Source organism: Sinohyriopsis cumingii, unplaced genomic scaffold (genome assembly GCF_028554795.1).
Source record: "Sinohyriopsis cumingii isolate HCF-2022 unplaced genomic scaffold, ASM2855479v2 utg000198l, whole genome shotgun sequence".
In the NCBI taxonomy this organism is placed as follows: domain Eukaryota; kingdom Metazoa; phylum Mollusca; class Bivalvia; order Unionida; family Unionidae; genus Sinohyriopsis; species Sinohyriopsis cumingii.
In genome coordinates, this window is record NW_028315875.1 from 3,010,250 (window position 1) to 3,026,342 (window position 16,093).

The 16,093-nt window shown below is 36.5% G+C and overlaps 1 protein-coding gene across 7 annotated transcripts in view; it reads left to right on the top strand.

Moving 5' to 3' along the window:
* The first annotated feature begins 740 nt into the window (after nucleotides 1–740).
* Nucleotides 741–16,093, top strand: part of LOC149774582 (mitochondrial S-adenosylmethionine carrier protein-like) — a 56,840-nt gene continuing 41,487 nt past the window's right edge. Inside the window, exons 1-4 of one of the 7 annotated variants that reach the window (XM_089945111.1) lie at nucleotides 741–1,874; nucleotides 5,374–5,461; nucleotides 7,998–8,154; nucleotides 14,067–14,176. In XM_089945111.1, the coding sequence (XP_089801237.1) occupies nucleotides 5,429–5,461; nucleotides 7,998–8,154; nucleotides 14,067–14,176 (300 nt within the window). In that variant the 5' untranslated portion in view covers nucleotides 741–1,874; nucleotides 5,374–5,428. The other 6 variants (XM_089945112.1, XM_089945106.1, XM_089945107.1 and 3 more) reach the window with 6 other exon arrangements.

Consider the following 16,093-nt stretch of genomic DNA (forward strand, 5'->3'; position numbering starts at 1 on the left):
AGCGTAACTGGCAACAACAGGCACTGCAGCACTGAATGTGAAAGGATGTACAGTGCATTATGGGATTGGTGATGGTAGATATGATTATGATGGTCATGAACTATGTACAAAACTTCTCACCGATGAACATTTTGATTCATATAAACAAAATATTCTGAAAGTAGACTGTTTGATAATTGATGAAATTTCTGTGCTTTCATTGAAATGTTTTGAACAAATTGAATGTATGTAGAATGATTAAACATTCAGATGTATATTTTGGAGGTATACAAGTTAATGAAGTGGGGACTTTTCTCAGCTTCCGCCTGTACCTGACCTATTGACATCTGATTTGGGTGAATACTGTTTCAAATCCACCATTTTTGCTATGGTATTTGGGCATAAAATGTCCTTGATGAGGTCATAAGACAAGATGAATTAGATTGCATAAAGGCTATCAATGATGTTTCAAAGGGAGAAATCCCTGAAGATACCAAAAACTTGATCTTAAGGCTGCAGAGACCTCCACCCCCACCGGAGATGGCCCATTAAGACTTTGTGAACGGAACTTTGATTGTGAAATATACAGTGCATGCAAACTTATAGAAATGGATGGTGTATCAAAGTGTTATCAGTCAATAGACGAGGTTGACAATTATCAGTACAATAAGATGTGTATTCCCAAAATGTTACACTTGAAAATTGGCTGTCCAGTTATGCTGGTCAAAAACTTAAGCTCAGCACTAGTAAATGGTTTACAGGGAAAGGTTGTGGCAATTAAGGAAGACTCTGTGACTGTTTACAGTACCATTGATAAACATATTGCAGCCACATGGCATCGAAGTTCACTCATTGTCTTTCAGCATTACCACTGACAAGGCACAACGAATTACTTTACATAGCGTTGAAGTTGATGCATCAAATAGTTTTGCACCAGGTCAGTTAGGTGTGGCAATGGGGAGAACCAGAAATGAAAAGGGAATAGGAGTTATTTCTTTCAATTCCAACTCTTCGATCCAAATAGACCTTGCATGTATGAATTCTACCATACAAGTTTTGTACAGTTGGATTGAAGTTAGGAATGCTGTAGACATTCTGTTTCTTTTTAGAGAACCTCCGTGTTGAATTTGATTATGAAACTGGTCCTGATTCTGATAACTCTGACTTTTCTGATTGAGAAATTTTAGAAGTTGACGAAGACATGCCTGCTGAATGTAGTGACCAAGACTGTAGGTGTTCTGGCCGGACCAGACAGTGCAACCTAGTACATATGGACACACTTGGCGAAGGTGAAAACAAAGACAACTCAGTGTAGAGGCTTGTATTTATTCAAATTGCCAATGGATGTACAGTAGAATGGTAAACTGAAAAATAAGGTAAGGGTCTATTACATTATGATCAAAAAATGAGGGAAAATTATAATTACATGACGAAATATATGTGACGAAATGTCCAGTTCATACGAAAACGAAAATTTAAAACATTGAAACTACACATCTGACGGTTGTAAACTAATAATTAGTACATTGAACAGTCCGAAATAATGTTCCTGAGCACAAAGGAATAGATATATAGTCTTACTTGACAGTAGTTTGTCCTGTCCTGTCGATTTAAAACGTGTCGTATGTTGAACGATTTTCAGGAAATCCAGGTGTAAGTAAAATAGCGGAAGCGGAATACGGAGTCAAATCCGGAAACTAATGAAATTTATTTAAACGGTAAAACGGGAGTTCGGGAATTTAATAAACAAGATATTTAATATATTTCCACAACGGATCGAATCACTAGAGGAGTGAATGAGATCCAGAACAGTAGGTTATGAGTGACTGAATGCGCAGATAGTATCGGAAAATTAGATCGGAGTCATCGAGGGCGGTCAGATTTTGACCGCGAGAGTAAGTTACCTTGTGTAGTGTACAGATTAGTTTATCGCAGAATCAAGTGCCTGTGGTTGAGGTGTACGGCAGCCAGCGACTGGTCCAATATTTAATCGGAATACCTCTTATACCATCATTGTAACAAGCAGCACGTCTTTTGTGAACTTTGTGATTTGATTTTAAAACGTACATAACTAAGTATGAGTCTGTAATTTGCAAACTTAATTTGCAAACTTAGGGTGAAAAGTATGGATACCAGTGTGTGCATTGATTTTAGTTAGTCTCGATAGACACGAATGAATGTTGAAATTACTATGTCAGTGTGGGGAAAGTCTAAATTGTTGGGTACGTCTACAAATTAGTAAACGAATCGTATACTAATTTTTAAGACTACTTTCGCTGTTGTGAAAAATTCGGTACAAATGTAGAAAATACGATACAGAGGGAGAATACGTTTGCATATCGGATAACCAGACACGAATAATCAATCGAAACGCAATTGTAAAACTCGTGTTCCTGATTACCTCCCCTTGTTCCATTGGTGACAGGCTTCTAATCTAACGTTTAATATGTTTATTTCCTTTAAAGAATATTTTAAAAAAATATCTTCGCAAACATATATCAAATGTAATAAATTTTGGGAATGATGTTTGATATTTTATTTGCTTTGTTATCTGAAGGTAAAAATTGTAATGTTCAGTCTGAGTCACAGCCACAGCCCAGGCAAGGTGCTCGACGCGAGCATGAAGTTGAGATTAAAAAAAACAATAATCTGAAGGAAAAAATCATACAGAGTGACAAAAATACCTTACATTACCCCCATGACCCGTTCTGACATAGGACCCTCTCTATCTTATTATATAAGAGAGAAGGTATGTAACTTCCAAATACATCGTTTCACCCATGACCCTTGATTTCCTTCTGCTTTTTCCGTCTTTAAACGCACACGACCATACTATATGGCTTGTTTTACTCCTTAGATATTTTTCTACTCATCAAGCCATATTGACTTTTCTGTGTTGTACCAAACTGAAGTTACGGGCTCCAAAACTTGAGATTTTCGCAAATTTTGTCTCATGGGACAAGTACAAGCACATGTGACAACCAGTTGAAAGAGCTATATGTACCATGTTTGCAACACTACGATACATCCCTTCATTAATTATAGAACAGTAGTAGATGCAACAGTAAGTTTTTACTTAACATTAACTAGATTCAACTTTAGCAATTCTGTTCCATGCAAGAATTAGACATTGTCTTCTTCACTTCACATACATTCATACACATGCGACTCAACTTTCAAAATAGGTAAACTATGCGGCACACACATCAACGCCAAAATATGATTGGCTCAAAAGATTATACTTATTGTCACATGAGCTTGGACTCATATAGATTCATATATTCGCATGGGACAAAAGTAATTGAACATTGTAAGCTGCATGCAATGAATGGATCATTTGTTAGCTGCTATATCACATCATTTCAAAAGAAGTACTGTGCAAGTTGATGGGAGTGATGCAGGAAGGCCCTGAACCCAATGATTTTGACCTAAACCTGAAAGGAGAAGTTAAAGTTTGTTAAAGAAAAAGTGAATTTTTTATGTAGTATTGTTTCATGTTGAAACAGAAACAAGTGAATGGTATATGCTCATTTATTTCTTCAGTTATCTTGGCAAATTAATTTTGGTTAAAATGGAATGAAGCTAATTATAAAAGATTAATATAGTGAAACGATAACAAAATTAATAATTACTTTTGATTCCTTCTAGCTGCACACACAAGTAAAGAAGGCAAGGAAAAGCCGCTTAGAAGTCTTATGACTGTAACATCACAATCATGACCGCTCCGGTTGCTTAGTGGTTAGATCGTCCGCCTTGGATGCGGGAGGTCATGGGTTTGATTCATGGCCAAGTCATACCAAAGACTTACAAAAATGGTACTAACAGCTGCCTCGCTTGGCGCTCAGCATTAAGAGGTTAGTGTTAGGACTGGTCAGACTGGTGTCAGGATAATGTGACTGGGTGGGACATCATGCTACATGTCTCCGGCATGATGCCCCAGTGCTAGACATCACTATAAACTGCCAAACTGCAGACATCGTAGCGATATGACAGAAATTTTGTTAAAGCTACGTTAAAAATAAAAATCACATGACAATCACATTTATAACTTTTCACAGTTGCCTTAGATTTGTATTCTTGAATTATAATAGTAAATATTTTACAATGAATGAACATTAGCAATTTGATGACATTTATATTTTTGGCAAAACAATACCTGCCTTGTTCATGTAATAATGGCAACAAAACAAGGGTCCCAATTTTGGGACTACTATTTTTAGGGCTGGAGCAACGGATTGTTTAAAAATAGGAGTCCCAAACTTTCAAAATCCTTTGTAGAACCACATTTTACTAATTAAATACATATTTTCTAATTTCATTTTATATGGTGACACCTGAAAACAAATGACCGAACATTGTTAGAGTACATTTCAAGGGTGATCACCCTAAATAGGTTTACTAGAGATAGCCATAGAGCTTCAGTGGCATTTATGGGTGGATCAGTTTGGTTACAGTATGACCCTACTTATATTAAATTTATTTTTTGTGTTCACTCTCAAAGAGTTTTTCAGTGCTAATGTCAAGGCCTTAGAAGGTGCTTAAATGTTTGGCTGTTAAAATCAAGGCCTTGAAAGTGCTTGAATGTTAAGATGTTAAAACCAAGGCCTTGAAAGTGCTTGAATGTTTGGATGTTAAAATCAAGGCATTGAAAGTGCTTGAATGTTAGGCCTTGAAAGTGCTTGAATGTTTGGATGTTAAAATCAAGGCCTTGAAAGTGCTTGAATGTTTGGATGTTAAAATCAAGGCATTGAAAGTACTTGAATGTTAAGATGTTAAAATCAAGGCCTTGAAAGTGCTTGAATGTTTGGATGTTAAAATCAAGGCCTTGAAAGTGCTTGAATGTTAAGATGTTAAAATCAAGGCCTTGAAAGTACATGAATTTTAGGATGTTAAAATCAAGGCCTTGAAAGTGCTTGAATGTTTGGATGTTAAAATCAAGGCATTGAAAGTGCTTGAATGTTTTGATGCTTTTGAGAATTAGAATGCTAGATAATGGAGATTGCATGTCCTTGCATTTTCATATACCACTAGCATAATTATCTGAAATAGTCATGTTGATTATTGGTATTGATTGAAACAGGAGTGATACAAATTCTATATTAAATGTGTTTTAATTGGAATACTGTCAGAGAAAATGGGTACATAATTGATCTCTGTTTTCTTGTTTTAGAAGTATATGAAAGAAAAAAAAAAAATTTATTCCACCTCATAATCTGTCATTGGAAATTATTGTCTTTGAAAGTATTTAAAGTGCCCGTCAATTTTACAATGCCAAAGCTGTTTGAACCCTGTACTTAAAACCAGGAAAAAGGTGGGGAGTATTTTTTCCTAATGACTTTTTTTCAGTATTCTTTTAGATTTAATTTTTTGTCACCTGTATCTTTTCATGCCCAGTGATTTGTATTCATGAAGACCTAATTGTGATGGATTCTGTGCCTTGAAACAAGTGATGGTTCAGAATGACTTCCTAATTTCCCTTGTGGTGAGTTTACAATTGTATAATTTTTTTGTTTTTTTTTTATTACAGTATTAACCCCTTTATTTTTGGATATCACAATTTCCATTTTTGATGCCCAAAAGAAAGAAAATAATCTCCAGCAAAACTTTCAAAAATCTTAGGTTTAGTGTTAAATGTCCCAGTATTGTAAAGTCAAATGAGTATGTTATGGCCCTGTGCTTGTTGTGTGAAATCTGTCCTGTATCTGTTGTTTGACATTTGTCCTATATCTGTTGTGTGAAATCTATGTCCTGTATCTGTTGTGTGAAATCTGTCTTATATATATTGTGCAAAATCTCATATATCTGTTGTGTGAAGTCTGTCCTGTATCTGTTGTGAAATCTGTCCTGTATTTGTTGTGTGAAATCTGTCCTGTATCTGTTGTGCGAAATCTATATCTGTTGTGTGAAATTTATCTTATATCTGTTGTGTGAAACCTGTACTGTATCTGTTGTGTGAAATCTATGTCCTGTATCTTTTGTGTGAAATCAGTGTCGTGTACCTGTTGTGTGAAATCTGATCTGTATCTGTTGTGTGAAATCTGTCCTGTATCTGTTGTGGGAAATCTGTGTCCTGTATCTGTTGTGTGAAATCTGTACTGTATCTATTGTGTGAAATCTGTTCTGTATCTGTTGTGTGAAATCTGTACTGTATTTGTTGTGTGAAATTTGTCTTATATCTTTTGTGTGAAATCTGTACTGTATCTGTTGTGTGAAATCTGTACTGTATCTGTTGTGTGAAATTTGTGTCCTGTATCTGTTGTGGGAAATCTGCCCTGTATCTGTTGTGGGAAATCTGTGTCCAGTATCTGTTGTGTGAAATTTGTGTCCTGTATCTGTTGTGGGAAATCTGTCCTGTATCTGTTGTGGGAGATCTGTGTCCTGTATCTGTTGTGTGAAATATGTGTCCTGTATCTGTTGTCGGAAATTGTCCTGTATCTGTTGTGTGAAATTTGTCCTGTATCGTTTATGTGAAATATATCCTATATCTCTTGTGTGAAATCTATCCTGTATCTGTTGTGTGAAATTTGTCCTATATCTGTTTGTGAAATCTGTCCTGTATCTTTTGTGTGCAATTTGTCTGCTATCTGTTGTGTGAAATCTGTTTTGTAACTGTTGTGTGAAATCAGGTCCTGTATCTGTGGTGTGAAATGTGTCAGAACTTGCTTGTTACCATTCAGAAGTTCATATTTCTGACCTGATTTCAAGCAAACATGGAATATGGTTTTGTATTATCAAAGTCTCAGATGAGTTTGATAAGGAAGAAGACCCTTTCATATTAAAAGGTTGGTCTTGCATCTAATTAGCTAATCCGATCACCACCCTAGAGACAATATTTTTACTGATCCTATTTTCATTAAATTGATCAGGGTTCTCAGTAACTATGTAAACTGAAGTCGTTTGACCTTGATCTGGTAACCTCAGAAACCAGATTGAAAATCTCAAGAATCAACAATGAACTCTCAGTATTGTTTAGTTTTTTTGACAGCTGTGAGCTCATGGCTGGGATTCATTATTCATCCAGCAAGCTGACAGTTTAAGATTGTTTTTGGTCTCATGTTGAATAATTGGAAATACTTGTACATTATTGTGTAAAAACAGACAAGCAGAGAGTGAGACAAACATGGCCATTACTATTTTTTTAATAAGTGTTTGTTGTTTTAATTATGCGTGTTTCTGGTATATTAGATAAAGCAATATTTTTACTTTTTTTATATTTTTTAACTTCTCAACAAATTCTAGTTTGAGTTCTGAAAATAGATTTGTCAGTCTGCTTTTCTATCACATGAGCTACAGTCTTGTGTTTTGTCTTTGCCCTTCAAGCTTCACCAGCAATCAGATTGTAACTGGGTTTTCTTTTTAATTGATGATTTAGGTCACATTTTAGAAGACTGGAACTACCCTCAGTGGCAAAAAGTGTTCATTGTCCAATGTCCATACACCAGTCACATATCACTGTGTTTCCATCTTTGACAATGTTTTTAACCAATGGAAATTCAATGTCTCGCTCTACATTAAATTTTCTCACAACTATAGGAGATTTATTTACCTTCTCAGACTTGTTACTTTCTGTGTCTTTAGAGTATGATGTTCGAAATGATCATCCTTGGCAGGTCATTCCTGAGACAGAGATGGGAAAAAAATACACTAATTTAAGCCATTGTGATTAAACAGTCTATAAGTATAGCTAATGTAGCAAATTTATTCATCTCATTATTCCATCTTGAGTGATTCCAAAGTATAGAATAAATCACCCAACATAATGTCCTGTAAATTCTTACAAAATGTTACATGAATGAAATCATAAGAATTTGTTTTTGTTTTGCAAGTTACATCAAAACAGTATATCACCATATTATTGTTACATATATTTCCAAAGCATTTTCCAAACCAAACATAATACATTTGAGTTATTAAAAGGTTCTTCAGGTGACATTGAATATTTCGAGTGATTGGACAAAGTGAAGGTCACAGCATTTATTGCAAGTAAGGCATTCAGCTAAGGGCCATTTTTGTTTCAGGCAGGGGCTGCAGCAGGGATGGCTGTGGATGTGTCTCTTTACCCACTGGATACCATCAAAACACGGCTGCAGAGTTCCAAGGGATTCTGGCAAGCTGGAGGTTTCCGCGGAATTTATTCAGGGCTTGCCTCAGTAACCCTAGGATCTGCTCCAACTGGTGATTTTAGTTGTTATCATTCATTGGCATATTTGGATCAGGATCAGTTTAAATTTAGTTTCTGAATAATTCAAATTTCAAAGTTGTATGGTCCACAATTGTGCACATTTTCAAAAGCACCTTTAACTTTGCATGCCATAGTAGTAGCAAATGACCATCACCAGAAAAAAATGAAAATGACAATAATTAGTGTTTCCAAAAGTGTTCACTATGATATGAAATGCACGATTTTAAAATAGCGATTTCAAACAGAATTTGGACTTCATTTCTAATTTTTCAAAGTGTCACTATGAATCTTATCAGTTTTATATTTTGCACAACATAAAAAGGTATTCATGAATATAAAATACATGGATATAATTTTGGTTGTCAAGTAGGAAAACTTAAGTCCATAACCATAAGTTCTGTTTATTTACCTTCTATAATTATCACACAAAATCATTCAGCTGACCCAAAAACTGCTTTTATTAATAAATAGCCAGTATAGTAAGTATTGTTGATGAAGAATTTTGTTAGGTATCAGAATTTGCCAGTATGTGTAAAGAGTTTGTGGAGAAACCTGTTTATATCATGTTCAGCCAAATTATAGCATCAGATAATCATAAGTCTTTTTTTACTGGGGGGTTTTCAGAGCATTTAAATTCTGTTATCATAAACAGCCTGATGATCTGCAATGAATGTTGTTAACTTTAGACCAGAATAGATTGGTCCAGAATGGTGTTTCTTCTTCGAATACATTCCCCAGTCACATTGACATTAGGAATTAAAGCCTGATACCTCCAGAATCCAGCCCCACTGAAAGATGACGATGACAATTCATTGGTTTTTCTTTGTCTGGATTACATAGACAAGGAGCAGTAACTCTTGCCCATTGCCTCCCCTTGACACCACTTGATGTTGACAGTTTTTAAGCTTTACTTCCATGCAAAACACCATTCTGAATCTGAAGCAATCAAAGACGAAGAATATTTACACAGAAGATACTTCTCAGCAACAGCCCTTCTCCAATCCGATCATGGAGAGGGTGGAGTTTGGTTTTAAGATTGCCTTCGAAGAGATATACCAGGTGTTGCCAGCTTTAGAATGCTTCCACCACTATGCATTACTATAAAGTTGAAGCATTGGTCAACACTGACAATGAGGAAGAATCTTTTGCGCTCTGTCTGCTTTGCACTCAGCAAACTTGAGGAAATTAATGATCAGCTGTCGGAATGTATCTGTGACCTGCAGAAAAATCAGCATACCAACACACCAAAGAGTCAACATATGAATTGATCAGGTCTCTAACAGCAGCTTACCAGACAATGGCTAAGCATGGACTGCCTCCACCTATCTGAACTTGATACATCATGATATGCACTAAACTGCATGATGTCATGGCTTTAAGCTTGGCTCAGTTTGGCTTATCAATGTAGTTTGCGGGCAAGATTGAAGAAGTTCAGAGGCTTGCAGCTCATGAACTACCTTTCTAACTGGCCACTTCATCTGTATTCTCATTTAGGAACCACCTACCCTGCCACAATAGACAGACAGCAGGTGAACATGGTAAAAGGGATCTTTTATGCTCCAAGGGTCATTCAGATCCCAACCTTTTGCCAGCAGACCGCATCCGAATCAGTTTAAGAGGCAATCTTACAGGGGAGGTAGGAAGCATAGTTTCTTTACCCCCAAGCTTCCCGCTTCCCATTGTTGACTTAACACCCCTTCCACCCATAGAGATCCTGCTGGCAGGTGCCAGACTCCTGCAATTCCAATCACATTGGGTCAACCTATTTCAACAAAACACATGGGTGATCCAAGTCATTTAGAGGGGCTTCCCTAGAAGGATAATATAATGTTTAGTTAGGATGCTCAGCATTACAACCACCTATTACCTATTCCTAATATTAATGTGATTTGAGGATGTATTCAAAGGAGAAAGCAAAATTTTTTATAGTGAAATCTGTTTCTAGCGAGACTTATGTACCAATCACATTACTTGAAGACCGTCCCTTCCATCCTACTTTGCATCCTCATTGGAAGTTCACTCAGCTTCATACTGGTGTCACCAAGTTTTGCAATAGTTGCTGTCCCTTTACTGTATGATATAAACTGAAAACTCTGAATCACAGGTCTTCCAAATTTTGGGGACATGCAAGGAAAGATAGTACAGTGGTCCCCCTCATATATGGCCACCCTATCTATACCAGGAAAGTATCCATATAAGATGGGTGATCTTACCAGAGAGGGACTATATTTTTGAAAAGTATATGTATGAAGTTAGAAAGCTATAAATAACTTCAAGGCATTTAATATCTTCATTTAAAAGTAGTATTAATTATTAAAAGGTTCTTCTTACCTTAAGAACTGACTTACTCAAGATACATGTATAGCTCTTACTCTTAAGCATGAAATGTGAGTAGGGTATTGTTGACATGCACATGATAAAACCCATCTTCGCTAGCTAAGGTTCCCATAACCTACCCCTAAGGTTCTGATAACCCTATCTACACCTTGGCTGATCAAGCAGCTATATCGGTGCTTTGTTCTAGTGACGTCTTTTGGATTTCATGTGTTGCCTCTCTTAGTATGTAATGTGAACTGACCAATAGCATGGTGCATTGTACATTGGCTGAAACAGTAGTGGTAATTGACCTACAAAGGATACTTTGTAAGTTTAACATCAAAAGTATGACTATGTACCAGAGGGAAGCCATTACAGGTGTATTTGAGTGAAAGGTATTTGTGCAAACATGGACCTGTACTGGAAAAGTACTTATCCATTATGAGTCCATTAAAGTTGTGTACTCCCCTTGTCTCAGTCATGTAGGAACAGTGTTAAAATTTGAACAACTTAATTTTGATTGGATGCGGTGGCTTGCTGCTGCATCCAATGAAATTCACAGACCCGAAGCACAGAAATATCGGCTCGATATGCCAAGGTGTAGATATAGAATCTATGTTGGGGTTTGGACAGAGACAAGGAAATCCCAGTCAAGGGGTTACATTATTTGTCTCCCCATGAGGCTTGCTGATGTGGGGGAGACATATAATGTAACCTCGCTACTGGGATTTCCTTGTCTCGGTCCAAACCCCAACGTAGATTCTTTTTCTCACCCAATAATTTCCTTTAAAGTAAAAAAGAACTTCCCACTTGTGCAATATAGTTCACGTGCCAATGTTTACATGCATTATAGTGCATTAATACAAATAAGTTAATGAGGACTGTGGCGTGACCATGTCATCCGAAGTACAGTTTTTATGCGTGAGCCAAACAAAGTAACAACATGAAACAACGCATTGTATTGAGGTATTATCACATTTAATATATGGATGTTATATGAAATTAACAATAAATAGTTAATATTTATTACAGTTCCAATTTAGAAAATTATATTGTAAATAATGAAATGATATGGGGCCCATACCTATGCTGTAGTATATAGGATATTATTATAACAAAAAGTTACATGTTGCATGATTGTCTGCTTGGGTTATTCACGGGTAATTAGTGATCTTTGTCACTTTCGTATATAACTCCTTTTCTTTGGAGGAGGTGAAACTGTTTTTGACATACTTGTGTTGTCCTCAATATTGATTATAAAATTACCCCCATGTAGAAAAGGACCCTCCAGATACGGACCCTGGCAGATAACCATGTGCTAAACTTTCAAGTTCACGAATTCTTTGAAAATCTATTTTTCTGTCTTGGAATTATGGCAAGTATTACCATGAAATTTGCTTATGGATTTATGTGTTGATGGATAAATGATTCCTTCTGGCTGGTAAGTGCATTATTTATCATTAAATATTATAGGTATATTTTTGATTCAGCTGGGGCACAGTGGAGATGCTTAACAAAGTTAGAATAAAGCATGTTTGACATAGCACATTTCTGGCTGTTACTAAGTTTTCTGTAGTTGTTAAGGGGGCCCCGAGTGGTCTAAAGCGTTCTCCGTTACGGATCACTGCCATCTCACCTCTGTCTGCGTGGATTGGAGTCTTGGATCCGGCCAGTGTGGGTATGTGAGAAAGTTTGCCAGTAACTTCTCGTGGGTCGGTGGTTCTTTCCAGGGGTTTCCCAGGTTCTTCCTTTACCATTAATACTGGCCGCCGTGTATAGCCTATCGTGTGCTGAAAAATGGCATTAATCCCCACAACAACAACAACAACTGTAGCTGTTAAGAGAGCAGGGAGGCTATGAAGTGTATAGGTCTATAGTCTGTGTGTTTTCTGTCATAGTTCATTTCACACAGCTTTAAGAATTTTATCCTATATGTAGCACAGGACATTTTCGGGCCAGCATCATTAAATGTAGCTAACAGTATATAATTTGTTTCACACTAAATACTTAAAACTAGTTAGGTAGCTAGCTTTAGACATATTTAATGATGCTGAACTGAAAATGTATTGAGTTAGGCCTGCATATAGGATAAATTGACCATGCTGTGTGGAATGAACTAGCATAATACCAAAAAGCTCGACATTGTATGTTTGTATGACTTTGTCTCTCTCAAAATGTTTTTGTATGGTGTGTTCTCAAAGATGGATTTACCTTAAGTTACTATGTTTTTGTTATATATTTGTTGTTGTTGTTGTTGTTTGGTTTTAGAACAACTACATCAGGCACAGCAGAAGACAACATTGGTTTCTTTTTTTTAAAAGTAGTTCTGAGTGCATGGACACCTTGACTGAGACGACTGGTCTGAGATTACTAGACTGAGATAAGAAAAGTAACGTTAGCAAAACAGCTACATTTCTGTGTCACATGGATGAGAAATTGGCTTATTTGAACCTTGGCTTGCGAAGATGGTCAAAACCATTTAAAAACCTAATTTAGATCTTGGTACATACATTGCTTGGCATTTAAAATAATTATCTTTCCATTCGTTCCATTTTGCCACTGTCACAGAATATTCTCATTATCTTTTATGATGTTGTATATTTGAGCTTCCCATCATAAAATCTTTCGGCAAGAACTCTTGAACTCTACCATTTCATCTAGTCAAATATTTAGTTTTATTTCTAAAGTATTAATTCTCCATTTATGTGGTGACATGTTCAAGTTTTGTAACTATTTATTCCTATGTTGCTAATTGTACTGCAACTTAATTTTGCAGATGAAACTTTTGTAGAGACAACAAAATGCAGTGTTTATAAAGGAATTGAAGCATGTATTGTTACATGATTTTTCAGTCTTTGTCTGGTACCCTGTTTCATTCAAGATTAATTTCTCTCTGTGTGTTAATCCTCAAAATCTGTATTTAGCCTATGCTGACAATGTTATGATTTTGATAGTTACGTTCGGTTGTGATCATCAAAGAAAAAAACTCAGCCACTGTTGGAAGCCAAAAACTGCATCACAACATTGTTGACCCCATTTCCTGTAAATGTTGGCATTGATGATATAATATTAACCTTAGTGGTATATGCAACAAAAACCTGGGAAACAGACATCAGTAAAGATAATTGGATTATTTGCCATATCATGTGAATTAAATATTGGTTCTTGACACATATTAAAATAAAATGTGGTAGCTTGTGAGGGGTAAATTTGACATTTTTGCACTAATATGCTGGCCGCTGGTCATGTTAGAGGGGGCAGCTGTCAGCCTTTGTTCTTTATTTCCTTCCTTTGTTTCTTGAGAGACAAGTTATACCAGAGAACTTCACATGGTAGGTGAAAAAAACGGAATTCAGTTTCTTTCATGTTGATTGTTGATACAAATACATTACAAACTATTATTCTGAGACTAGAAAATTAAAAATTGATGCAATATTTGTTAATAATCTAGTGCTAAATGAACAAGTGTTATGGATCTCCTACAACTTTGGCATACAAATAGTCAATGAAGAATGATATATGCTCCAAAAGCATTTCATGAATGTCTTCATTTAAACAATGTCATTAAACATCGGTTTTATCTGTACAGCTGCCTTGTTTTTCTGCACATATGAAGCGATGAAGTCAGAGGCACTGAAAAGAGTAGATCAACACTGGGCACCAGTTGTTCAGATGGGAGCAGCATCTGCTGGAGAAGTGGTCAGTAGTCACTAGAAAGCAGCATTTTGTTTCAAAATACTTCAGTCATTTGTACATTTCCAAATATTATCTGGCTTTAGTGATTAAGTTGAAAATGAAAAGATCACTTCCGTGTCATAATGGATGTTACTCTCCTTTTATATGCTTACGTTTTTTTTTCTTCATCATTGACTATTTTATCTTCTTCAACTCATTGTCTTTTTTATCTTAATCAGCAGCATATATCAGTGGTAGTTGTGCAGGTTTTGGTTTCAGATGTAGAATTTGAATTCCAGGGCTATATTTCTCAAACTTGTAGGAACCCGTTAAGTAGAAAACTGTAAAATGATTCCATTTTTAGAAGTTAGAGTCCATATCCAGCGACTGAAGCTTAATATCAGTAAAATAGTGCCAGTCAATATTGTTGAGCTTACTTTTTCCACAATGGGGAAAACTCCTCATCCATGCTAGATGCACCATCCTCATGTTTTAGAAATCCTTAGAACATGTTCACTGATCCAGTCTGACTTTCCATAATGGCTAATGCACAGTATGTCAGGCATGAAATATATGCTTGCTTAAAAAATTCAGTGTGGTCATGCTGTATCAGGGCTTGATATTCATATTTCTTTGTTAGCAAAAAACAGTATCCCTTAGTCCTTATTTAACAGAAAGTTCATTTTGTTAGTTCATTGATAATTTATTTAGTGCTTTATGCACACTGAGCCACCTACCCTTCCTATTCATTGTGGGTTCATGAACTACTTGCAGGAATATCTAGCAGTATGTGACATTCCATTGTCCCCAATCAAACCTAGGTGACCACATCATGGATATACTGTGTTGTGGAATAACTAGTTATTTCTATACAAGGTTGTGTTCTGTCTTGTGGAAGGACTAGTTATCTCTATACAAGGTTGTGTTCCGGTTTTGGTTGAAGGACTTGTTATCTCTGTGTATGGTGGTTTTATGTCAGGTGGAATGACTAGTTTTCTCTTTTGATGGTGGTGTACTGTGTGGTGGAAGGACTAGTTATCTCCATGTAAGGTTGTGTTTGATCAGATGGAATAACTATTTATCTCTACATAGTGTACTGCCTGGTGGAAGGACTAGTTATCTCTGTACATGGTGTACTGCCTGGTGGAAGGACTAGTTACCTCTGTACATGGTGTATTGCCAAGTGGAAAGGCTAGTTATCTCTGTACATGGTATACTACCTGGTGGAAGGACTAGTTATCTCTGTGCATGGTGTACTGCCTGGTGGAAGGACTAGTTTTCTCTGTACATGGGTCATGTCTGGTGGAATGACTAGTTACCTTCGTACATGGTGTATTGCCAAGATGGAAGGACTACTTATCTCTGTACATGGTGTACTGACTGTTGGAAGGACTAGTTATCTCAGTACATGGTGTATTGCCTGCTGAGAGGACTAGTTATCTCTTTACGTGGTGTCCTGCCTGGTGGAAGGACTAGTTATCTGTGTACATGGTGTATTGCCAGGTGGAAGAACTAGTTATCTCTACTTGGTATACTGCCTTTGAGTACTGCCTGCTGAGAGGACTAGTTATCTCTGTACATGGTGTATTGCCTGTTAGAAGGACTAGTTATCTCTGTACTTGATATACTGCCTGGTAGAAGGACTAGTTTTCTCTGTACTTGATGTACTGCCTGGTAGAAGGACTAGTTATCTCTGTACATGGTATACTGCCTTGGAGTACTGCCTGGTGGAAGGACTAGTTATCTCTGTACATGGTGTTTTGTCTGGTGGAAGGACTAGTTATCTCTGTACATGATGTACTGTCAGGTAGAAGGACTAGTTATCTCTGTACATGGTGTATTGCCAGGTAGAAGGACTAGTTATCTCTGAACATGGTATACTGCCTTGAAGTACAGCCTGGTGGAAGGACCATTTGTCTCTATATAAGGTGGTTTTGTCAA